The sequence below is a fragment of the Bubalus kerabau genome, chromosome 15 (genome assembly GCF_029407905.1).
Source record: "Bubalus kerabau isolate K-KA32 ecotype Philippines breed swamp buffalo chromosome 15, PCC_UOA_SB_1v2, whole genome shotgun sequence".
Classification (NCBI taxonomy): domain Eukaryota; kingdom Metazoa; phylum Chordata; class Mammalia; order Artiodactyla; family Bovidae; genus Bubalus; species Bubalus kerabau.
Window position 1 is genome coordinate 79,421,541 of NC_073638.1, and position 26,441 is coordinate 79,447,981.

The 26,441-nt window shown below is 35.6% G+C and overlaps 2 protein-coding genes across 2 annotated transcripts; both read right to left on the reverse strand.

The window, feature by feature from the left end:
• Nucleotides 1-6,761: 6,761 nt before the first annotated feature.
• LOC129628446 (olfactory receptor 10AG1-like) lies at nt 6,762-7,730 on the reverse strand. Its single transcript, XM_055547888.1, has one exon. It carries the CDS (start codon nt 7,710-7,712, stop codon nt 6,762-6,764), a length of 951 nt encoding a protein of 316 aa, XP_055403863.1. The 5' UTR covers nt 7,713-7,730.
• A 13,089-nt stretch (nt 7,731-20,819) lies between these two features.
• LOC129628447 (olfactory receptor 10AG1-like) lies at nt 20,820-21,758 on the reverse strand. The gene has a single exon (XM_055547889.1). The coding sequence runs from the start codon at nt 21,756-21,758 to the stop codon at nt 20,820-20,822; it is 939 nt and encodes a 312-aa protein (XP_055403864.1).
• Between the last annotated feature and the right edge of the window lie 4,683 nt (nt 21,759-26,441).

Below are 26,441 nucleotides of genomic sequence, written 5' to 3' on the forward strand. Positions count from 1 at the left end.
ACTGAGCACAGCACAGCACAGTATTATGCATAAATAAAGAAGCCTTCTGCTGGAATAGAACAGAAATTCCAGAAAAGGCTCAAATATACATGAAAATTTGTCATTGACTAAAAATAGCCTACCAAATTAGTACAGTGAGGACATTTAAAATAACTGTCTTCGGACAGCTGGGCACCCTTAGAGGGGAAAAAAAAAACAGTATATGTATTTTTGATAACTATCCCACAGCAGAATAAACTCCAAATGATACATTTTATAGTGAAATGATTAAAGTATTCTAAGAAATGGGTTTTATAATTTTGGAGTAAGGAAAGTTTAATTCATTAAAATTTAGAATGCAGGATACACATACACACAAAAAACTCTGTAAAGATAAATGATTCTAGATGCTAAAAAGTGGCAAGCTCCATTAAGTATCAAATATAATTAATATAACAGAAAAAATTGTTACAATTGATTTCAAATAAAGTGATCTTGGCTCCTTCTTTAATACAGAGGAGAAGTCCAAAGTATAAATTTAAAAAATGGGTAAAACAGATGAATTAACAATTCATAGAAGAAAATTATTCTTTCAACATACAGACAACAGCTCCATTTGTAAAAAAAAAAAAATAAGTAAATTGTAATCTGAACAATGATACAGTATTAAAAAATCTGAGACATTTTCCTATGTGTTGTGTATGTGTGGAGAGGAATATCCAATCGACCAACAGCACAACTGTGCTCACCCTCTGAATTAATCAGTAAGCACGCACACATACTAAGATATGCAGTAACATTGCAACAGATTTGTGGCTTGAAAATGTGTGAATATTTTATGATTTAATGAGTCTTGATTTTGATATTGTCATCTATTCTTTTTTCTCCCATAGTTATATGTACCTTTAAAATATGTTCTATAATTTATCAAACATTTCTAGTGCCTGAAACTAGACTGGCTTGTTGTGACCCAGTGCCTCTTAACCACAAATGAAAGTTATTTTTTGTTGTTGTTGTTTTAGAGATTGGAAAATTAAACTTGGCTTTAAGTATGTCCTTTTATAAAGATGTTGATTTATTTTTCAAAGCAATTCAGTGGCATCACCAGTCTTGAATCGTATATTTGTTGCTTGATTACTTCTTTTTTTATAATAAAAGGTAATTCATTTTTCTGAATTAGTTTCAGAAAAAAATAGAAGCATAGCCAAAAATAAGAAATAGTATTATGCTTTTTTCCATGATAGAATGTGCTCATTAAATAAAATTTAAGAAATAGAGGGAATTATGTATATACATATGATAAATGATGTTCTGAATATGGCTTTTTAGCTTAACAAAAAGGATATGTACAGTATGATTATGATTTGGTTTGCTTAAAAATATGCTTAATCCATGTTGTATGGAATTACATTTTATTCATTTCTAGAACTCCTTGGTTTTCCTCTGTGTGAAATTATCATAATTACACACAATTCTAGTTTGATAAAGATTTGACATAATGAATGATGTGAAATGAGCATTCTCAGATGCGTCCCTTGGCACACATGTGCACACATTTCTTCTGGTATGTGGCTAAGGGTAAGCTTTTCTTGATGAAGGCAGGCTGTGTGGTAATATGGTGCACCATTCACACACCAGCATCGACGGAGAGCTTTCATTACTCCACACCTCTTACATACGTGATAGGGTGAGTATTTTTGTTTGTTTGATTTCGTCCTCATAATGAATGTGTCATAGATTTCATTTGGTTTTAATCTGGTTTTAATTTGCATTTACCGGTTGCTAATGAGTTATTTTCTTCTTTTTTTCTGGGCATTTAGATTATTATCTTTTGAAATGCATATTAAAGTCTGCTGTAAATTCTTCTCCTGAATTTTTGATGCTTTTGATTTAGTGCACTCCTTTAACAATAGTGTATTTAAACCTTTTATATTGAAAAACTTCACTCGGAATAGCAGCATTTCTTAGTCCAGGAAGTTCAACTGATTAATGTTTACATTATGACTAATAATTTTATCAAAAACACTTTTCTCACACCAACGTCATGAAGTTGATAAACATTATCTTGGAAAAGACTCATTGTTATGCATTTTTACTTAAGTTTACAAAATATCTGAGATTACATTTTAAAATAAATTTTGTGAAGTGAGGGTCAAGCTCTTTTTTTTGTACCATTATATATATTTAAATTAATGTAATTTATTAAAAGACCATCTTTTCTACATTTTCTGCTGTATGAACTTTTGTTTATTTAAGTGTGGCCATGTTCTATAGTCAGTCAGCAAGTATTTTCTAAAGCTTTCCATATGCAGTAATCTTTGCTAGCTGAAATCTTTTGGTTTTAAGTAAATTGTAACAATATAGAGGGAGATAAACTAGAATATACATTATGAATTTTGGATAAAGATATTGGGAGGCCAATTGCTAGATAAAATATACTATATTGTTTTAGTACTTTGGCCACCTGATGCACAGAGCCAACTCAATGTAAAAGACCCTGATGTTAGTAAAGATGAAGGCAAAAAGGAGAAGGAGACAGCAGAGGATGAGATGGTTGGATATTAATAGTGTTGCTGACTCAATGGACATGAATCTGAGCAAATTCCAAGATGTAGTGGAGAACCGAGGAGCCTGGCATGCTACGGTCCATGAAGACACAAAGAGTCGGACATGAATTACCAACTGAACAACAACAACAAATCAAATAAGCAGTGAATTTTTCCTGACAGAGACTAGTCCATTAAATATGAGATCAGCAAAAAATTAATTTCTTATAAATAGAAACACTAGGGAGATAAACCTGATATCAGAAAGTCAAGCATAAAAGGGCAGGATCATGAGGACAATCAATTTATACTAATGCAGGAAGCAAAATTCCAAATAATGTCTGATTAAGACAACACCAGAACTAAGTAGGGAAAAAGATCACTAGCTCAAAGCAGTGGATAAGACGTTAAACATTAAGGCAGTAATTTTCTCAAGGCTAGCGTGACAGCCTTATTCCTCAGAGTATACATAATGGGATTAAACATCGGGGTAACATGGTTTAGAAAGAAGAGAGAAAAAGTCTTTCCTGTAAAAGTATTTGGAATCATGTCATAAATATGTAATGGTTCTGAGTCCACAAAATAAAGGCACAACCATGGGGCTTCCCAGGTGGCTCTAATGGTAAAGAACCTACCTGCCAATGCAGATGTAAGAGATGCAGGTTCGATCCCTGGGTAGGGAAGATCTCCTGGAGAAGGGCACAGCAACCCATTCCAGGGTTCTTGCCTGGAGAATCCCGTGGACAGAGGAGCCTGGTGGGCTACGGTCTACAAAGTTGCAGAGTCAGACAATACCGAAGCAACTTAGCGCACATGCGTGATGTGAGGTGAACAGGTGGAGAAAACTTTGGCGCATTCCACTGCTGATGGCAAACACAGGAAGGAGAAGTGATTCCACTGTGGGAGCCAAGTGTCAGCTGGAAAGGGATCATGACAAACGTGCACGAAGGGTGCAACCATAGAGACCGACACCTCATCCAGAAAAACGTCACCACAGCCCAGCCTGTAGTGAGATCCAAAACGGGACAGGGGGAGAATCTGGCACGCTTGCCTTATCCTGACTGTAACACCACTGATTCAAGAGCCAAGAGTCATTGGTGGAATACAGAGCTCCCGGTTTATAACTAGAGGACGTGGTGAAAGCTACAGTTGGCCACATAGCAGTCATGGGCCATGACTGTCAAGACCAAGTACTCTATGTTGCCAAGAATAGAAATAAAAGATATCTTTGTAGTGCATGCAAAAAAAATAAATATATACATATATATATACACACATATATTTATTCTGATTTGAATGGATATTCTAGAAAGAGGGACAGATACATAACAGATTTCCAGGAAGGAAAAGTTAACTGAGGAAAAAACACATGGGAATTTTAGAGCCTGGTCAGCTCTGATTATGGGAGTATTGATGTTGCTTCTCACCAGGATAATCACATAAAAAAGAAAATATTACAAAAAGAAACACTCAGACATTGGGAATACAGAAGAATCCCCAAAGAACTAATGTTATCGCTGAAGTGAGATATGCTTCTGGGTTGTGTGTGTGTTTCATGTTTTCTCTGCAAAAAGAGTGAAATCAGTCATTTTTCTATTTTTTTATAGCTATATATAAATATATATCTGTCACTGTTGTTCAGTCTTCCAGGCGTGTCCAACTCTTCACATCCCTAAGGACTGCAGCACTCCAGGCCACCCTGTCTCTCACCGTCTCCTGGAGTTTGCCTAAGTTCATGTCCATTGCATCCGTGATGCCATCCAGCCATCTCATCTTCTGATGCCCTCTTCTTCTACCTTCAATCTTTCCCAGCATCACGGTCTTTTTTAATGAGTTGGCTGTTTGAATCAGGTGGCCAAAATATTGGAACTTCAGCTTCAGCATCAGTCCTTCCAATGAATATTGAAATCTATATGTTTATATTATATAAAATATATATTATACATATGCAAAAGTGCCTATGTACATATATATCCATTTCATAATCTTAAATTTATCTCTATTTGTAACTATTATTAAAGCTATCTTAGTCTTTTTTTTAAAAGAAATTATCAAAATTATATATTCTGATTCTGTTTAGTTCAAAAAAAAAGTGTTATTTCAAATATCAAAGATTATTTGGCTGATATTAAAGTTACCCTGTTAGCTACTAAATAGTCTGTAAAACATTGGGAGGCAATAAGAAAAAAAGATATGCAGTAATTTTCTTCCATATGTGTTTTTTATTTTCTGAATAAAATTTATTATTTTTGTGATGTACACATTATTATCTTCATAATAAATCCATACTCCAAAAAGTATAAATAAATAAGTCACACATGATCTGAACTCCCTTCACTTTGAAGAAGCCCATTCTCTCTTCTAATACACATCCAGATACTGTGGACATATATACACACCAACTAGAAAGATGCACATGTGAAATGTTATATGAATATATGAATGCTATCTCCCTTTGTTTTACAAAAATAGGATTATATTTTATACACATATTTATGTACTTATTGCATGTCTGAAAAGCTTTGGATTTCTTCACTGGTGTGGCTCTAAAACATTGTCTTGAGAGGCTATGCAGCATCACATGGTAACATCATGCCTGTGTCTACTATGTTCCAACTGAAAACAGTTTCCCTTTGCTTTGCTAGTGTTGTCTTTTGCAGTATTAAAAAAGCTTTTAACAAACATCTTGGACAAGCACAGGTAGCCATCATTCTTGGGCAAATATTGTTATGGGGTTTCATCGATTTAGTTTTTAAAATTATAAAGAAATCCTACTCCCTCCTCCCTCCCCGTACCATCCTTCTGGGTCGTCCCAGTGCACCAGCCCCAAGCATCCAGTATCGTGCATCGAACCTGGACTGGCGACTCGTTTCATATATGATATTATACCAGGATGGGGAACACATGTATACCTGTGGCGGATTCATGTTGATATATGGCAAAACCAATACAATATTGTAAAGTTAAAAAATAAAATGAAAAAAATAAAAAAAATAAAAAGAAATCCTACATTTTTTAAAAAATTACTGTTCCTAAAAGATACAGAATTTATTCTAGATGATTAGAATAAAAACACCATAATAAAAAGACTGCTTACGTAGTGTATTTGTACACTAGATCTTTTGTAGATCTATTGTAACAAATTATCACACATTGGGTGGTTTAAGTAACAGAAGTTGACTTTCTCACATCTTTACAAGCCAGTGTCCCAAATCACAGTGCTGGCAGGGTTTCCCTCCACAGGCTCTGGGGGGATAGTCACGGCTCACCTCTTTCGGCTTCCGGTGGTCCCTGGCCTCCTTCGCTTCGTGGCTGTGGCATGTGTCACTCCTGTTGCTTCCTGCATCTTCACGTGATATTCTTCTATGTGTCGCTGCATCTCTAGTCTTCCCTTAATCTCTCTTCCCCCGCTTAAAATAACTAAGAACATTGATCATAGGATATAGTGCCCTTCCCTTGAATTAAGATTATCTTATTAGAAAGTCCTTAACTGAATTACATCTGCAAAGGCTTTTATTTTCCTAATAAGTTCAGGTTTTCAGGTTATAACCTGACATATATTTAGAGGGATCAACATTCAACCCAATGCCATTTATAGTTTAAATTCCCAATATTCCTAATACTAAGGAGATGCCACAAAAGCAAAACATGAAGCTACAAGCAGGAGGAAATGGTGTCACTAGAGAAGAATCAGCATTGAGGTAACAAAGGATCCTTTCAAGGTTTGTACTCTGAAAGGGATATGGACAGTTGCAAAACAGAGAAAGAAGGAAAAAATGCCAGAAAATACTAAGATTCTGCTACTCCCACCAACTTGGATGTGGTTGTTGTTTTCTCATCATCTAAATCCAATCCTAATTACAGAAAAGGACAGTGAATATGTCTGAAGGAATGGGAAGTTTCAAGCAAATTTCTTACAGGGCATGACCCTGATCATTAGTTATATAGTAGTTAACTATCATTTTTATTGCTCAGGAAATCTCTTAACTCACCCTTTCCTAATGAGAGGAAAGATGGGTCTTCAGAATAGATCATTGCCATGGAGATAATGTATACTTTGATAACCCAGAAACCCTTAACTCTTTGACACTAAGGTGCTTTCACATAATGTGAGATGGCAGAGATAATATTAAATATCATTTCATAGGAACATAGAAATAATACAAATGACATTTTCTGATGTATTTACATGACAAACATAGAAACAAATTGCTTCTGTAATTTCAAGCCTTCGAGTCAAGTTGATAATTTACTTAGTAGTTTTCTCAGTGCTACGGTGATATCTTTGTTCCTCAGCGTATATATAATGGGATTCAACGTTGGGATCAAAACTGTGTAGAAAAGAGAGATCAGCTTCCCAGTTTCTTCAGACTGATTTGGTTTGGGCTGTAAATAGGTGGTGGAGGCTGTGCCGTAGAATAAGACCACCACTGTGAGGTGAGACGAGCAAGTGGAGAAGGCTTTAGCCCTCCCCCTGGAGGATCGCAGTTTCAGAATGTTGGAGATGATTTTGCCATAGGAGACAACAATCAACAGAAATGGAACCATGATGAACACGACTGCAACTACATAGACTGCTATCTCGTTCACAAATGTGTCCCCACAAGCAAGCTTGAACACTGCAGGGAGGTCACAGAAAAAATGATTAATCGTGGTAGAGCCACAAAAGGGCAGAGAGAAAACCTGCCACGTTTGCCCGATTACGACAGGAACACCACTGACCCAGGAGGCAGTGACCAGCTGGACACAGACCTGGGGGCTCATGATCAGACCATAGTGAAGAGGGTTACAAATGGCCACGTAGCGGTCATAGGCCATCACGGCCAGGAGGAGACACTCTAAACCTCCAAACAGAAGGACCAAACACATTTGTGTTGCACAGGCAAAGAAAGAAATGTGCCCTTTCTGGCTCAGGAGGTCCGTGAGCATTCTTGGGATCGTGACAGTTACGTAACAGATTTCTAAAATGGAAAAGTGGTTGAGGAAAAAGTACATGGGGGTCTGCAGAGTAGGGTCAATTCTTGTCATCAGTACAATGACACTATTGCACATCAGGATGGTCAGATAGAGCACTAAAAATATCCCAAAAAGAATCCACTGGAAATTGGGACTATCAGAAAACCCCAAGAGGATAAATTCCATCATTGTAGTCATGTTTGATTTTTCTGTTCTTAATTTGTACTCCATCTGCAGATATGGTAAATTCAAGATGGTTAATTCATTAATGCTTTTGAGCAACATTTCCCTTCTGTTAACTGAATTAGATGCATGAACTTATTTACATAATCCCTTCAATTATTGCTGCCTTTGCCTTCCTCAGTTTCTAAGAAATGAGATTTGAAACCTCAGCAATGAACTGATGTGCAGTTAAAATCAATTAGAGAAATAAAATCTTCATTTTTTATACTTGGATGTAGTGATACCAGAGGGCTTCCCTGGTATCTCAGCAGTAAAAGAATTTGCCTGAAATGCAGGGGATACAGGAGATGTGGGTTTGATCCATGGGTAAGGAATATCCTTGGAGGAGGGGATAGCAACCCACTCCAATATTCTTGCCTAGAGAATTCCATGGACAGAGAAGCCTGGCCGACTATGGCCCATGGGATCCCAAAGAGTCAGACATGACAGAAGTGACTGAGCAGCAGCAGTAATGATACCAGAAACAATATGATGTATGCATTTTTATTTAGAGCTTATTGTGCAGCGATAGTATTAAATTATCTCACCTCTTTTAAGGGTGAAATTATATATGACACAGGCTTGCAATTGCTTTTCTTTGGGTTCATCAATTTCTTTTTCTGTACATATTGACTTATTCCATCTCCTTTCAATTCAAAGATTTTCACTTAAAACTTTTGCCTAATTCTTATTCAAAACATTTTAAGCCCTCCCATTTCTACTTCAATGAGAGCTGACTTTCTTAAACTTATTCCTTGTTACCGGGGGAACAAACATGTGCAACTGTATTGTTCTCGTCTGTGTACCTCACCCATCAGTTATGCCACACATGGACAGAATCAGTTACATCATGGGTCCAATAATGTTCCCTATTAATACCCATTGTACATTGCATTGCAAATACTGAGTTAAAAATCTTTAACTCAGTCCATAAATATGACCCATTCTTCATGATATTTGGGGTTCTCTGATAGCTCAGTTGGTAAAGAATCTACCTGCAATGCAGGAACCCCGATTTGATTCCTGGGTCAGGAAGATCCACTGGAGAAGGGATAGACTGCCCACTCCAGTATTCCTGGGCTTCTCTTGTGACTCAGCTGGTAAAGAATCTGCCTGCAAGGTGGGAGACCTAGGTTTGATCTTTGAGTTAGGAAGATCACCTGGAGAAGGGAAAGGCTACCCACTCCAGTATTCTGGCCTGGAGAATTCTATGGACTGTATAGTCCATGGGGTCACAAAGAGTCGGACATGATTGAGTGACTTTCATTTTCATGATATTTTAATATAGTTTCTTCTTAACATATGTGATTCTCTGATCCATTGTCATCTACTTCTCTTACAACTGAATAAAATATGCCCTATATAATTCTTCTATAATTTTATCAAATAAATGTAACTTTATTTAAACCCTATGCTCATTTATTTTAGGAATGCAAATGGCAAAAGCATATGAGTGGGACTAACACACACAGGCCCGTTATCTTGCTTCATTTCAAGTTCATGCAGTCAACATTTTGACAATTCTCATAACATTTCATTAATGCCTGTTCCCTAACTGTGTTTTCATATTTCATTAAATCTACTATATCTGTTCCCATCTTCCAGCCACACAAACTATTGTTTTTGCATTAATACTTTGATAAATAATATTGAGTCAACAAATATCCTCTCATATTTCTCTATTTCCACTAGAATTAGGTTACAAAATTACCTTAAGTGAAAATTTTATTATAAATACTATTATTATTATTTCTTATATCTACTTTTATCATTAAAAAAGTTAAGAAATGCATTGGTTAATTTATTAACTAATTTTCAGATAAAGATCTCAGAATTTCATATTTTTGTTTTATCCTTTGTATCTTAAACCTCAAATTCAGAACTATTTTTAAATAAAACCATCTATCATCTTACCTTCATGGATTTGCATGAAGTTATCCATGAGAATATAGATGTTTTGATCCTGTAAACTTTTATAATTCTTTTGAGTCAGGAAGTCACTGTCATTCTGGAGGATTCTTTGAAGATCAGCTGCTCTGAAATAGGAAGTAGTCATGCTCACCCTGGGGGACATTTTCTCTTGAGTATCAGTTTAATTTCTAGAAGACTGCTTCTGTTTGCTGGTCATCTGGGTGCTGGAGAGGGTGTGGAGAAAAGGGAACCCTCTTACACTGTTGGTGGGAATGCAAACTAGTACAGCCACTATGGAGAACAGTGTGGAGATTCCTTAAAAAACTGAAAATAGAACTGCCTTATGATCCAGCAATCCCACTGCTGGGCATACACACTGAGGAAACCAGAAGGGAAAGAGACACGTGTACCCCAATGTTCATCGCAGCACTGTTTATAATAGCCAGGACATGGAAGCAACCTAGATGTCCATCAGCAGATGAATGGATAAGAAAGCAGTGGTACATATACACAATGGAGTATTACTCAGCCATTAAAAAGAATACATTTGAATCAGTTCTAATGAGGTGGATGAAACTGGAGCCTATTATACAGAGTGAAGTAAGCCAGAAAGAAAAACACCAATACAGTATACTAATGCATATATATGGAATTTAGAAAGATGGTAACAATAACCCTGCATACAAGACAGCAAAAGAGACACTGATGTATAGAACAGTCTTTTGGACTCTGTGGGAGAGAGAGAGGGTGGGATGATTTGGGAGAATGGCATTGAAATATGTATAATATCATGTATGAAACGAGTCGCCAGTCCAGGTTCGATGCACGATACTGGATGCTTGGGGCTGGTGCACTGGGACGACCCAGAGGGATGGTATGGGGAGGGAGGAGGGAGGAGGGCTCAGGATGGGGAACACATGTATACCTGTGGCAGATTCATTTTGATATATGGCAAAACCAATACAATATTGTAAAGTTAAATAAAATAAAATTAAGAGAAAAAAAATAAAACATTGAAATCTTAAAATAAATAAATAAATAAAACTACTTTTTCTGTAGATGTCTTGTCTTCTGCAGCTCCTTCTTGGCATAAAGTTTCCCCTCTGTGGGGGTAGAAACTTAACAGAGAAATGGCACTTTTTTCTCACATCAATAGTACTTTCTGGAAAAAAAAAAATAAAACTTTCAATGTATTGCATTTCATACCATTAGTAATTGCTGTAAATTTGCCTTCCTTAATTTTATTCCCATAATTCATTCAGATCTCATTTTTCACATCTTTAGAAAAATGTGTCACTTACTAATACATGACCGTGGTATGTTTGTTCTTTCCAATCCATTGCAGGGAAGGTTAGGTCCCTTTTCAGAAGTGGAACACTCTGTTCCTAGATTAACTTTGGTGGAAATTAAAGTATGTTGTATCTGCTGACAAAAATCTGGATAGGTTTATTCATGCTAGAATAGCTAGTCGGTTATCAGCATAGGTATCTAGCAGATTCAAAGTGAAAGACACCTTAAAAATAGCCTAAAGCCTGTTATGCAGAGTGAAGTAAGTCAGAAAGAGAAAGACAAATATCATATATTAGCGCACACACACACACACACATATGTATATATGCCCAAGAAAAATGATACAGAAAAACAACCTATTTGCAAGGCAGGAATATAGACGCAGACATGGAGAACAGACCTGTGGAGACAGCCAGGGAAGGAGAGGGTGGAACGAACTGAAAGATTAACATTGAGACATAAACTGCCACATGTAAAACAGATGGCTAGTGGGAAGTTGCTACATATATAAAACACAGGGAGCTCAATGTGATGCTCTGTGACGACCTGTGGGGTGGGGCGGGGGTGGGGGGGCAGTGGGGAGGAGGTTAAAGACAGACGGGGTATATGTACACTTATGGCTGATCTACTTTGTTGTGTGGCAGCACCAACACAACACTGTAAAGCAATTACCCTCCAATTAATAAATTAAAAAAAATAAACATTTAAACACAATTATTTAAGACAGGAAACCAAAAAAAGAAAAAAAAAAAGCTCTCCTGTCAAAATGCTTTTTCTATTTCAGCTGCTTCCAGGCAGGAATGTAGGTAAAATTGTCAGGAATGAGGTTACAAGGCCAATATCCACTTCCGCTCATAAGCACATTTTTTTATTTCTGTTTAGAGATTCTTTGACAATTTGAAAACACTATCAGTGTTTCTAAAATTGCATTTCATTTTTGTATTTTAAATTTGCTTATCTTTATTACAGCATGTTCCTCATAAATTGGACCTATGTACTCTTTTCTAGGATTGACATGGTATCCGTGTCTTTTAGTGTCATGTTTATTTACAAACGAGAATTGCACTCATGATTTGTTTCAACTAAGTTTTACTTACAGGATGGAACAAATCAAATGTCCATCACCCATGTGAGTAAACTGATCTAATCCCTAATTCTATCATTAGGATAGTGAATTGAATATTTATCTGTTCAATTTAATATCACCATCACCTGAAAACAAATCTACAGTGTGAGACAATATCTCAAATGTATCAGTGTAACAAAATAAAGAAACATCTTACAGTCATATTAGAGCACACGTTTGCAGTCAGTGATGAAGAAACCCTGGTTGTTTCCATCTAGGGGTCCCACTGTTCCTACTTCTTTGTAGTTTCCTAATGGATCTTCAGCATGCAGAAACCTGAGATGCCAGACAGACAGAACATAAGGAAACAAATACACTATTCAGAGCCTCTGTACATAATAAACACATCACTTCTACCCTTATGCCACTGTAGAAACTAATCACCTGGTCCAATGTAGTTCTGAGAAGGTTAGGGAATGATCTTCACTGTATATCAATAAAACAGATGTAATTGAAGAGCATAAAGCCAGACTTTGCCATAGTTCTCACTTTTGGTCACTAAAAAAAGGGTGTTATAGCATGCTGCAACATGAATACCTTTAGACTGAAGACTTAACATGACACATAATGGAATAAGTATTTATGGTACATATCTATGCATATTAATTTGTTTTATAGATATATTTGAGCCTAACAACACAATGTCATTATTATTTCCATTAGGCTTTGATGCTTAAATTAGCAATAGTATTGAGGCATAATCTTCATAACACAAAGCAAGACCTTAAAAATTAAATCAAAGTGATTATTTGAGATATACTTGACTTATAGCATTATATTAACTTCTGCTGTTCAACATAAATATATTTTAAATGATCATCACAATGTCTAGTTAATATCCATCACCACCCAAAGTTATGCGTTTTTTTTTTCTTGTGATGTTAATTTTTTTAAATTTCTTTAGCAAGTTTCAAATATACATAATTATTTGACTATAGTCACCATGCTCTATTATATTTTCTTGGGCACCAAAGTCGATGTGGATGGTGAGCAGCCATGAAATTAAAAGGCGTTTGTCTCTTGGAAGAAAAGCTATGACAAACCTAGACAGTGTATTAAAAAGCAGAGACATCATTTTGCTGACAAAGCTATGGTTTTTCCAGTAGACACGTATGAATATGAGAGTTAGAAAATAAAGAAGGCTGAGCACTAACGAATTGATGCTTTCAAACTGTGGTGTTGGAGAAGACTTTTGAGGGTCCCTTGTACTGCAAGGAGATCAAACTGGTTAATCCTAAAAGAAATCAACCCTGAATATTCACTGGAAAGATTGGTGCTAAAGCTGAATTCCAATAAACTGGTCACCTCTCGCAAAGAGCTGGCTCATTGGAAAGACCTGATGCTGGGAAAGATTGAGGGCAAAAGGAGAAGGGGGCGATGGAGGATGAGATGGCATCACTGACTCAATGAACATGAGTTTGAACAAACTCCAGGAGATAGTGAAGGATAGGGAAGCCTGGTGTGCTGCAGTTCATAGGGTTGCAGAGTCAGACGCTACTTAGCCACTGAACAACACCACCACCATGCTATACACTGATTGGATTGCTATACATTTTAATAGTGGTTTTATAAATATGACTAAATTTAAATTAACTGCCTTGATGTTTGTGTTTATTTCTCTTATATATATTTTTTGTTCATTGTTTTAATAGACTTTTAGTATTTATGTATCACCTAGACAGCATATTAAAAAGCAGAAACTTTGCCAACAAAGGTCCATCTATTCAAGGCTCAGAGAAGGCGATGGCACCCCACTACAGTACTCTTGCCTGGAAAATCCCATGGATGGAGGAGCCTGGTAGGCTGCAGTCCATGGGGTCACAAAGAGTCGGACACGACTGAGCAACTGAACTGAACTGAACCATTTTTTTATCCAATGCTCCTTATTAACTTTTAGTTGTAACTGTAAAGTTTGCAAAATAAATATCTGCCTAATATAATCTATCATTAAATAAATTATATACTTTAATATGCAAAATGTTAAGATCATGAAAAGAAAATATTCTTATTTGTACAATCTTATTCCAAATCCTGAAAGATGATGCTGTGAAAGAGCAGCACTCAATATGCCAGCAAATTTGGAAAACTCAGCAGTGGCCACAGGACTGGAAAAGGTCAGTTTTTATTCCAATCCCAAAGAAAGGCAATGCCAAAGAATGCTCAAACTACCGCACAATTGCACTCATCTCACATGCTAGTAAAGTAATGCTCAAAATTCTCCAAGCCAGCCTTCAGCAATATGTGAACCATGAACTTCCTGATGTTCAAGCTGGTTTTAGAAAAGGCAAAGGAACCAGAGATCAAATTGCCAACATCCAATGGATCATGGAAAAAGCAAGACAGTTCCAGAAAAAACATCTATTTCTGCTTTATTGACTATGCCAAAGCATTTGACTGTGTGGATCACAATAAACTGTGGGAAATTCTGAAAGAGATGGGAATACCAGACCACCTGATCTGCCTTTTGAGAAATTTGTATGCAGGTCAGGAAGCAACAGTTAGAACTGGACATGGAACAATAAACTGGTTCCAAATAGAAAAAGGAGTTCGTCAAGGCTGTATATTGTCACCCTGCTTATTTAACTTATATGCAGAGTACATCATGAGAAATGCTGGACTGGAAGAAACACAAGCTGGAATCAAGATTGCCGGGAGAAATACCAATAACCTCAGATATGCAGGTGACACCACCTTTATGGCAGAAAGTGAAGAGGAACTCAAAAGCCTCTTGATGAAAGTGAAAGTGGAGAGTGAAAAAGTTGGCTTAAAGCTCAACATTCAGAAAACGAAGATCATGGCATCCAGTCCCATCACTTCATGGGAAATAGATGAGGAAACAGTGGAAACAGTGTCAGACTTTATTTTTCTGGGCTCCAAAATCACTACAGATGGTGACTGCAGCCATGAAATTAAAAGATGCTTACTCCTTGGAAGGAAAGTTATGACCAACCTAGATAGCATATTCAAAAGCAGAGACATTACCTTGCCAACAAAGGTTCGTCTAGTCAAGGCTATGGTTTTTCCAGTGGTCATGTATGGATGTGAGAGTTGGATGGTGAAGAAGGCTGAGCACCGAAGAATTGATGCTTTTGAACTGTGGTGTTGGAGAAGACTCTTGAGAGTCCCTTGGACTGCACGGAGATCCAACCAGTCCATTCTGAAGGAGATCAGCCCTGGGATTTCTTTGGAAGGAATGATGCTAAAGCTGAAACTCCAGTACTTTGGCCACCTCATGCGAAGAGTTGACTCATTGGAAAAGACTCTGATGCTGGGAGGGATTGAGGGCAGGGGGAAAAGGGGACGACAGAGGATGAGATGGCTGGATGGCATCACTGACTCGATGGACGTGAGTCTCAGTGAACTCTGGTAGTTGGTGATGGACAGGGAGGCCTGGCGTGTGCGATTCATGGGGTCGCAAAGAGTCGGACACGACTGAGTGACTGATCTGATCTGATTCGGTCTTTTGCTTTGTATTATTGCCTTACACTTACTCTTTTTAAATTAATTTTTGTTGGAATACTGTTGATTTACAATGTTATTTAGCTTCCACCATACAGCGAAGTGAATCAGTGATCCATATACATTCTTTGACTCTTTTTAAGATTCTCTTCCCATATAGATTATTACAGAGTACTGAGTAGAGTTCCTGTGCTATACAGAAGGTCTTACTAGCTATCTATTTAGACAGGTTAGCATGTATATTTCAATCCCAATCTGTCAGTTTACCCCTCCCCTTCCACCTTTCCCTCTTGGTAACCTTAAGTTTGTTTGCAATATGTGTGATTCTATTTCTGCTTTGTAAAGAGATTTATTTGTACCAGTTTAATAGATCCCATATATATATGATATGATATGATATGATACTTTTCTTTCTCTGTCACTTCACTCAGTTTAACAATCTCTAGGTCCATCTGTGTCACTGCAAATGGTATTATTTCTTTCTTATGACTGAGTATTATTCATATATATATATATATGTAGCACATTTATTCTTTAATTTATAAACACCATGATACTTCTTTTTTTTTTGTTTTCAATTGTTATTTATTATTTGATGGACATTTTAAAATATGAAAAATGTTAATATTGGTCATCTTATTTTCTGTTTTATGATCTGTTCATTCTTTGTGTTGATCCAAATTATTTTAATCTGTGTTATTTTCTTCTACTTGAAGAGCTTCCTTTTACATTCTCATTTGCAAATATGCTTGTGATATATTTTCCCCTTTAGTTTGTATATTGATGTTTTTATTCTTAAAGTTCACTTTCTGTTTTGTGGGATAATTTTGTTAGAAAAATCATTCTAGTTTGATACTTGTTTTATCCAGTTCTTTAAAGACGTAATCTGTTCTTCAATCATAAATAGTTTCCAAATTGAAATCTGCATCAAACAAATCTGTCCCATCGTTATGCTTTGTATTTAACCCTGGTTGCTTCTAGGTTTATCTTTTTTTTTTTTTTTTAGGTGTGTGTGTATGAAGGAGGTATTTGTTGGGCTCTCTATCACATATCACTGAGGTCTTTATCAATCACAGTCTGAATTCTGCACTGTTATGAAAAGGCATGCTGTCCAGTAAAGTAAATCCTCTCACTTTACTGTTCTTCAGGAGTGCCTTGGCAATAATTGCTTGTCTTTATATACACAATTTAGAATCAGCCAAGTCACACACACACTCCCCATACACCACCTCACCCACCCATACACCAAAGGAATTTTATCCTAATTTATGGAATTTCTGTATCATTGAATTGAATTATATCAGGAAAAATTGACATCTTTTAAATATTGAGTTTTCCAGTATATAAAAATGTTATAGCAATCCATTTAGTTCCTTATCTGAAATTTCTCTCAAATTATTTTCTAGTTTACTAAATAAACTTCCTACAGGTTCTTCATTTCCATTACTTTTAAAATTTTCATATCTTTGTTCCTATTTAAATACTATTTTAAATGTCTACTTATTTTTTGCTTTTCATTGTGGAAATAAGGGCTTCCTAGGTGGTGCTAGTGGTAAAGAACTTGCCTGCCAATGCAGGAGACAGAGGAGATGTGGGTTTGATCCCTAGATCAGGAGGATTCCTTGGAGGAAGGCATGACAACCAACCCCAGTATTCTTGCCTGTAGAATTCCATGGACCGAGGAGCCAGGCAGGCTACAGTCCATAGGGTCACAGAGAGTTGAACACGACTGAAGTGACTTAGCATGCATGCACATATGAAAATAAGTTGATTTGTGTTTGTTGATTCTGTATCCAGTACACATGTTGAATTCATTTATTATGTCTAATAACTTCATTGTAGATTATTAAATATTTTCCGCATATTCATATATAACGTCTTCCAACAATTAGGTTAATAAAACCCTGGTGGCTCAGATGGTAAAGAATCTGCCTGCAGCGTGGGAGAACCAGGCTTGATCCCTGGGTTGGGAAGATCCCCTGGAGAAGTAAATGGCTACCCACTCCAGTATTCTTGCCTGGAGAATTCCATAGACAGAGGAGCCTGGCAAGATACAGTCCACTGGGTCGCAAAGAGTCAGACATGACTGAGTGACTAACACTTTACAATGTTCACATATACATTTTAATCTTTCTCTCTCTCTCTCTTTTTTCACTGTATAGGCTAGTATCTCTAGTAAAATGTTGGGGGGGAAAAAAAACTGTAAGAGAGAAAAATCCCTTTCCTTGGTTCAAATTGCAGAAAGACGTGTTTCAATATTTTTTAATTTAATTGTGTTTGTTAGCCCTATTGTTGAGATTAAAAAAAATTAGTGTCATCCTTTACTGAAAGCATTCTTTAACTTCTTATTTCCCAAACTTAAGTTAAATACCATTCTAATATTACAAGTTCAATGTGGATCATTTTACTGTATGATTTATTTTATGCTTTTATGCTAAATTACTTTATTATTTGTCTATTTACAGTTTATTCCCCTAGAGTATGAAATTTCAGTGAAAACTGGATTTTTCTTCTCTGTAATGCATCATTGTAACTACACGATATAGTTATGTGAAGCTTTTTTAGACATGAAAACCAAATCAGTCACCATATGAATTCTCTTTATTGATGACAGTCAATGTTATATGGAAGAGAACAACCATGCAGCTGATCCCTGCCTCAGTACTTGACAATGTACGGGATACAATCAAATGATATTATTCTAAATTGTAAATTTTGGACATAATTTGCTGTAAAGTAACAGAATATTGAAACAGAGGACTTTAAAATGGCTACAAAATCAACTTTTAAATTTCACTTCATTCCTTTCAATGGGTAATATGTAATACCCACAGTAGTCATCTGTGACTGTCATCTGCACATTATCTCCTCTGAAATGATTGCTGTAATTTTGGTGTGCTTTTTAGATGTCTTTTTGGATGACATGATACCTACTCAAAGAAGAGAACTAGCTGATGGATGAATTATGGTCTTATGAAAAACAATTTAAACACATAATATAATAAGAAAAAGATTTAAAAGAAAATATAAAAGAAAAAAACCTTCCTCAGATTGCATCATTTCCCAATCATTTCGACTGAAAATGATCCAGTGTACTGTCTGTAGTTCAACTCTTTCCATTTGAAGAAATACAAGATCTTTTTTTAATATATATATATTTTTTGGTTTAATATAATGATTCTATCTTATCAAGTATCATCCTTTACAACCAGGAAAACTTGGGAAAATAATATACTTGCCAGGGTCCAGCCCTGGTGGATCCAGGGATTTCAAAGGGGAGACGGCTTCGGCGATCAGGATACAATAGAATTAAAGATATAAAGAATGGTTAAATAAGGATAGCTCAGTGAGAAAATTCAGTGGAGAAAAGAGGCTGAATAACTTGGTTTACGTGGAAAGCTAATAAAATTCCAAAATAAGGAATTTGGGTCACCTACATAGGCCGCAGGCACCTTCCCATTCTCCTGAAGGAGAGGAGACATTAAGGCCTCCTCGGTCAGATCTTAGAAGCCCAGGCATAGTTAGTAGGCTTGACGAGCCTCCACGTTCCAGATTGGAATTCAGCCAGAAGGTGGGAGAAAGAACGACATGGGGAGATCAAGTTTCAGTGAACAAGGCCTGCACTTTATTTTCCAAAGTAGTTTTTATACCTTAAGTTGTGCATAGAGGATAATGGGGGAAGGGGTGGAGTCATGCAAGGACATCAGTCCTTAATCCTAATCGAAGCCAGGCTTTCTTCCTGCACTTATTATATGCAAAAGTTTAGGTGATTTACATCATCTTCTGGCCAGGGGCCTATCAACATTTTAAGATTCTTTCTTCAGAAAACTTATTTTTCTCTAAAGGTGATTATTCTAAAGTAAGGCACCACCCTCCAAAAGCATTAGATAAAGTTGCATTCCTATAGGGCAAAGGTGTGTTGGGCTATAACAAGAAAAAGAATTAACTCAAGGGTCCAAGGTTACAAACATTAAAGCTACTCCTTACATTCCTATACACCAATTATATTAATCAATACACTGCCAGGGACACAGTAGGTAAGGGATATGGAAACTTAGCAGCAAACATTGGCCCAACAAGTGAAAAACCCTTCACCAATACAATTTCTAATCAACCTTTTAACTGCTCAAAGGAATCTGTATTTAGACAGTTTAGAACATCTCATGCCTCTCACAGTTGGGAGGCTCTGAACAATCACATGTGGCCAGAAGAACCTATTCAGGCAGGCTAGAGGATTTCCAAAGGAGTTTGCAGGTTGAAACATTGAAACACTCTTGTCATGCCCAGGAACTTTATTAACTGGAGCTGTAAGTTAACTCTTTTTTCAGAGAGAAGTGGTGGGGGACAGCCCCCGTAAAGTCAGAGGTGTAGGTGAGAGCACAAAGCAGAAAGTAGGCAGACTCTGGTTTTGGGGGTAGATGCTTAAGAATTTCCAGGGGACTCCTGAGGCTCCATCCCGCCTTTGCGTATGCCGAGCCTCCTTCCTCATGACCTTTGCCATGGCGGAGTTCCTCACGCTGGCTCCCGGCATATACTACATGTTTACGTATTTTTATTTTAATTTCAATTATGTACTTCACCAAAAGAATAAAAAAAAAGAGTTCTTAGAGAATGGATAACACTATATGGACACAAAATGACTAAATCCTGTACATCTTATATCTCCAAACAGCAAACATGAATTAATGTTTTTTGCATTAGTAAAAATTAAGATAACAAATTATCAAGATGCTAGTAGCATGATTGGGCTACATAAATAAAGCATATCTACAAAGAAGAATTCAGAGAGAAGCAGAGGGTAAAAATTTAGTGCCACACTACAAAATTCAAGGGTCATTATGCAGAGTTTTGTTTTTAATCTTACAGAAGGATCAAATTGAAGTCGTTGAAAGGTAAAATGTCTAAAGTTAAAAGCACATAGCTATTTAACAGCTGTTCTCCAAAGTTTTGCCATCTGTACTATCTAAAAACATCATGAAAAGAAAAAAAAAAAGTGTATGGTAGTTATATGAACAGGAAAGTACAAAAATATCTATGGTTTTAGGGGAAAAGGTAGATAAGTGATACCATATTTTCTCATAATATTGCAAATCACCAGTAAATTTGTGGACTGAATATAAGATTGCCTAAATACATAGTTTCTTATCAGCAAGACACCATAATATAATCCTGATATTAGAAAATTCAGCATAAAACAATAAGACTAGGAATGAATAAACATAATAAATCTATTAATCATGTGGAAAAAGCAAACTATTTCTGATTATACAATGACAAAATTAAATAGGAAAACAGAAAATGAATTTAAATCAAGCCTCTAATGCTTTACATTAAGGTATAAGTTTTCTTAACGCTGTCAAGACATCCTTATTTCTCAGAGTGTATATCAGGGGGTTAAACATCAGGGTGATAACAGTATAGAAAAGTGAGAGAAATTTGTCTGTTCTGGAAGAATTTTTGGATTTAGGTCGTAAATATGTAACGATTGCAGATCCAAAGAATAAAGTCACAACCATGACATGAGATGAGCAGGTGGAGAAAGCCTTTGCTCTTCCCGTTGCCGATGGCAACTTCAGGATGGTGGAGGTGATTCTACCGTAGGAGCCAAGTATCAGCAGAAAAGGGACCATGACAAACAGCACAGCAACTGTAAAGACCAGCATCTCGTTCAGAAACGTGTCCCCACAGGCCAGCTTCAGTACCGGGGGGATGTCACAGAAGTAGTGATTGATTTGGTGGGACCTACAAAAGGACAGAGAGAAAATCTGGCTTGCCTGCCCTATCTCAATCGGAATGCCAGTGACCCAGCAGGCAGACACCAGCTGGACACAGACCTTGTGGTTCATGACCAGAGGATAGTGCAGGGGGCTACAAATGGCCACGTAGCGGTCATAGGCCATCACTGTGAGAAGCAGGCACTCTATGTTTCCAAATATAAGAACAAAACTCATCTGTGTTGCACAAGCAAACAAAGAAATATGTCTTTTCTGAGTCCAGAGGTTTATGAGCATTCTAGGAAGAGTGGCAGACACATAACAGATTTCCAAGAAGGAAAAATTACCAAGGAAAAAGTACATGGGGGTCTGGAGAGTTTGGTCTGTCCCGGTTATGAGAATAATGATGCCATTTCCCATCAGAGTTATCACATAGGTAAACAGAAACATCACAAAAAGAAACATTTGGAGATTGGGAATGTCAGAAAATCCCAAAAGAACAAATCCCATCGTTGAAGTGAGAGTCACATTCACTAGATATTTTTGAGGTTCCATCTGTGAAAATAGCACAGTTAGACATTTATCATTTTTGTTTCATAATTTCTATAAATTAAAGGGATTTAGGGGAATCATTAATAGTACATAAGATTTCTATTCTCTATTAATGCCTAGTATTTTATATCCTGGACTCAACATAACTGAAGTTTAATGGGGAATATGTATGCTAAATTCTAAATATAAAAGCATAAGTTACAATTCAAGGTTTAACTTTAAATAAAAGTGATATCTTTAAGAATTATGCACTTTCATTTTGAATCTGTTTGTGTGCAGAGCAAAATCTATGCGTTTTACTTTTATTAAAAAAGCAAAATTCTGAAGCAGAAATATTTGCATCCCACTTTCTCAGTGGTAGGGCATCACCAAATTCTGTAATGCATTTTTCAGGAATTTCCCAACTCTTCTATTAGAACTTTTTCAAGAATAAAGCATGCCTTTCTTTCCATATTCTGCAATGATAGCTCTTACTTCTTGTGTGTGCACTTTATCTGAGACCATTCTGACTGGCTTTATCTACTAAAATAAGCACATAGCCATCAGGCATTATAAAGCAGGAACATTCATTTATATTTTACAAGGATGCAGCTTATGTCTGACAGTGTTCTTGACTTATCAGCTATTTAATTAATAATGACAAACTTGAAGGAATTACATTGATGATATGATTTTTGAAACTCTGCCTGGTAAATCTATTCTAAAATCTCTTTGATGTACCAGAGGTCGCTTTCATTTAAAAATTATCATGCTAATTTTATATATATATATATATATATATATATATATATAAAAGATGCAGCACATGAAAATTAAAACTGAAAACTATAAATTATTTAAAATATGGCTAATACACAGTTGTCAAAAATATCAAAAGCAGAGAATATATATTTTAGCTAGGAGGTAGGTAAGCAAGTATGGTTTAGTGAGTAATTAGTGAGACCTACAGACACTCAAATTTCTTCTATATTGAGATATACTTGGAAAATATAAGAACTTTTTTTTCTTCTTTTTTTTTTAATTTTTATTTTATTTTTTAACTATACAATATTGTATTGGTTTTGCCATATATCAAAATGAATCCGCCACAGGTATACAATGGACTATTACTCAGCCATTAAAAAGAATACATTTGAATCAGTTCTAATATAAGAATTTTAAAAGAAAGGTGATTAGTAAGCTATAGCTTTAAATAGTAAGTAGGAAATTGGAAAACACAAATGATTTTAACTGTGCTACTCTTGTGTTAGTAAGCTACTTGCAATAGCATAGTATTGAATTGTGTTAATGTTATGGTATATTGATATTATAGATGAAGAAACGAGAGCTCAAAAGTTTACATGATTAAACTAAGAAAAAAAAAAAAAAAGATGTTCTCTTAGACTTCCAGTATTCATGAGCATTGTGAGAAGGGTAACATTTCCACAGCTATTTCCAAAAGGGAAGAACTGTCAGGGAAAGAATACATAGAAATGTAGGGGTCAAGACCTACTTTTGTTATTAGAATTATGGTTCTATTGCCCATCAAAACAATGATATACCTAGCTAAAAACAACCCAAATAGAAGTCACTGGAGATGGTGAACATCAGCAAAGACCCAGAGAAGAAATTCCTTCAATTTAGTTAGATTTTATCCTGGTATATTTATTTTGGCTTTTTTGTTTTCCATTGCTCTTCTTTTTTTGTTGTCTTCTCTTTTTTGTGTTTCCTCTGTAGAGAAAGGCTTAGCATTTGCTTTCACTACTTCATCCCCAACATTTCTTGTTCTTCAGTGTTAAATAAATTATAATTTCTAATTGTACAAGTCCAGCATTTTGATAGTTAAATTTTCAACATATACCATGAACAAGATTCATGGTAAGATGAAATTTTTTGCATGTTATTCTCAACAGTGAGCCATTTAGAAAAAAACAACGACTCTGTGTACTGTCTCTAAATCATCTATACTATACATCTTTCTTGTAAATGTTTAAGTGTTTATTAAGGGAAATAGATATTAATGCTCAAATACTGCTATTTTTGAACTCAAGTCTCCATTACTTGGAAAAATTCAAATTATTAAGAAGATGTATGATGATATTCCAATCAGTTTGTTATTGGTCATATTACCATCTCTACCCTATCTACTTCAGTTAGGTCTGTATATTTAATATTAATTAGCAGGTTAAATCATGTAAGTAATATAAAATCAGTATTGAACTCAAAATTATTTCATTATATTAATTTAAGAGCATTTATTTTTTCTTAAAATAGATGTTCCTTGAATTCCCCAGAACTTGCAATTTTATGAACTAGATTGTTTTATATTCCTTTCAGTTCAGTCGCTCAGTCGTGTCTGACTCTTTGCAATTCAGTGAACTGCAGCACACCAGGCTTCCCTGTTCATCATCAATTTCTGGAGCTTGCTAAAATTCATGTCCATTTAGTCAGTGATGCCATCCAACCACCTCATCCTCCGTGTTCCCCTTCTCCTCCTGCCTTCAGTCTTTCCCAGCATCAGGGTATTTTCTAATAAGTCAGTTCTTCACATCTGGTGGCCCAAGTATAGGAGCTTCAGCTTCAGCATCAGTCTTTGTTTTATATTAAATCTCTTCTTAAAGTATCATCATTGGCAGATGGATGTTGATATATGGCAAAACCAATACAATATTGTAAAGTCAAAAAATAAAATTAAATTAAAAAAAATCATCAGGATTCTAATTAATTTAAAAATGCCCATTAAAATATATTGGTTCAAAAAGAAGTTATCTCCCCACGTTATATAAAATATATCAGTTATTCAAGTCTTTAGCATTTCAAATACTTTAATATTATTATTAAATATTTTTAACTATAAACTATATTTGATCTAGTCAGAAATACATGGAAGTTCCTTTAACATATCACTCTTGCTATTATATATTAAGTATTACATTTTAAAATAAAAGTTATAAACTAAAGCTTACAAGAATATAAAATAGTTCATATTTACCATTCTTATATAATATGATGCTGATTTTATCTCACCGTAGAGGATATAAATAATTATATTAGTTTATGAGAAATCACAATTTAATCAGACATTCAACTTACCTTTAAAATATTCCATTCTTTCCAAAATAAAGGGCTCTTTAATAAGGTTTCTCTACCCCATGAGATCTCTTTGACCAGTCATGTTACATTTCCAATTAAAAGCATCATTTGGCACACTATGATTTCTTTTATTTTTCCCAGGTAGTTCTCACTCCACCCAGAGTACTTTCTCTTCAGCCTCTCCATGGACTAGAGTGCACAGCATACTTGATAAAAGTTAATTAATTAATTAATTTCATTTCTGTTTATAAAATGCTTATGAATATCCAAGGTTTCAGCACCATTTGGTTCAAAGGTTATTTTCTTTCTATTAAATAATTTGTGTAGAAAAAAAAAATGAATAAGGTGCTGAGCAGTATAACTGGAGACCATCTAAAACTGACACACACCGAATTCAAATGCTGTCATGAACACTCTACTGTGAGCCTCTTTCTGTTAACACTGAGCTTGCAGCACAGTTTCCTGAACATGTTTTTCTTATACCCTCCTATATTATATTCTTAATTGCTATTTAGGGTCCTGCACATGTAATTGCCCAGATGATAAATACTATTTTAATCTTTTTTTTTAAATATAAATTTATTATTTTAATTGGAGGTTAATTACTCTACAATATTGTATTGGTTTTGCCATACATCGACAGGAATCCGCCACGGGTATACATGTGTTTCCCATCCTGAACCCCTCTCCCTCCTCCATCCCGGTACCATCCTTCTGGGTCATCTCAATGCCCTTATATGTTATTGATTCTTCCCTAGGCACCAGGGAGAACTAAGAGATAGATAGATGCTGTATTATTATTCCTAGAATAAAAAAAAAAAATTAGAATCACGGATAACAGAGGTTTTATTTTCTCAATTTCACATTTCTAGTGTGAATGAAGTTGTAAGGGAAAATAATACCAAAACTTTGTAGAGGATAAAATAACTTGAATTCTCCAACTGAGATAGTATAGAAAAGATACGACCTGTGTCTTCTGGGCTTCAGTTCTGGGAAAAAAAAAATTATTCCCAACACCTAGATTGTTTCAAAAATGTTGATTTGTACCCAGTCATGTTACTTATTAGTAAACAGTGGCTTCTAAGGGTTTATAACTACAAACATAAAATTTCCCTGAGACGGAGCTCTGATAGTACTGTTATAACAGAGTGACTATGAAGGTAATAACAGAGTATCAGGGATCGTGTGGAAGACATCACGGAAGGTGCCTGAGGAGTGCGTGATGTGAGAAACCAGCCAGGTCTGAGCTACTGCAGGTGCATAACCAAAAAGCAACTGTGCTGGAAGGAGTTCTAAAGTCTCATAATTAGCAGAGTATAGGATTATGCATGGATAGAGGAAATTTCTGATGCCATAGAAAATAAAATTCAGAAAAAAGACACAAATTTATCATCCAATACCAAAATACCATAACATATTTGCAAAATATAGACTTTTAAATTAATTTTATTGGAACAGCATGGTAGCTTTAAAATAGGAAAGCTTTACATAATGCATAGGTTTAAATAGTGTAGAAAATGAGTGAAATAATGAAAGCATTCTAAATTAAAATTTGTTATAATCTTGAAGCAAGAAAACTTTGACTTTGGCTCAAAATTAAAATTCAGGACACAA

Coding starts and splice junctions, on each gene's coding strand:
- LOC129628446 (XM_055547888.1), bottom strand. CDS start 7,712: ATGGAGTACAAATTAAGAACAGAAAAATCAAACATGACTACAATGATG.
- LOC129628447 (XM_055547889.1), bottom strand. CDS start 21,758: ATGGAACCTCAAAAATATCTAGTGAATGTGACTCTCACTTCAACGATG.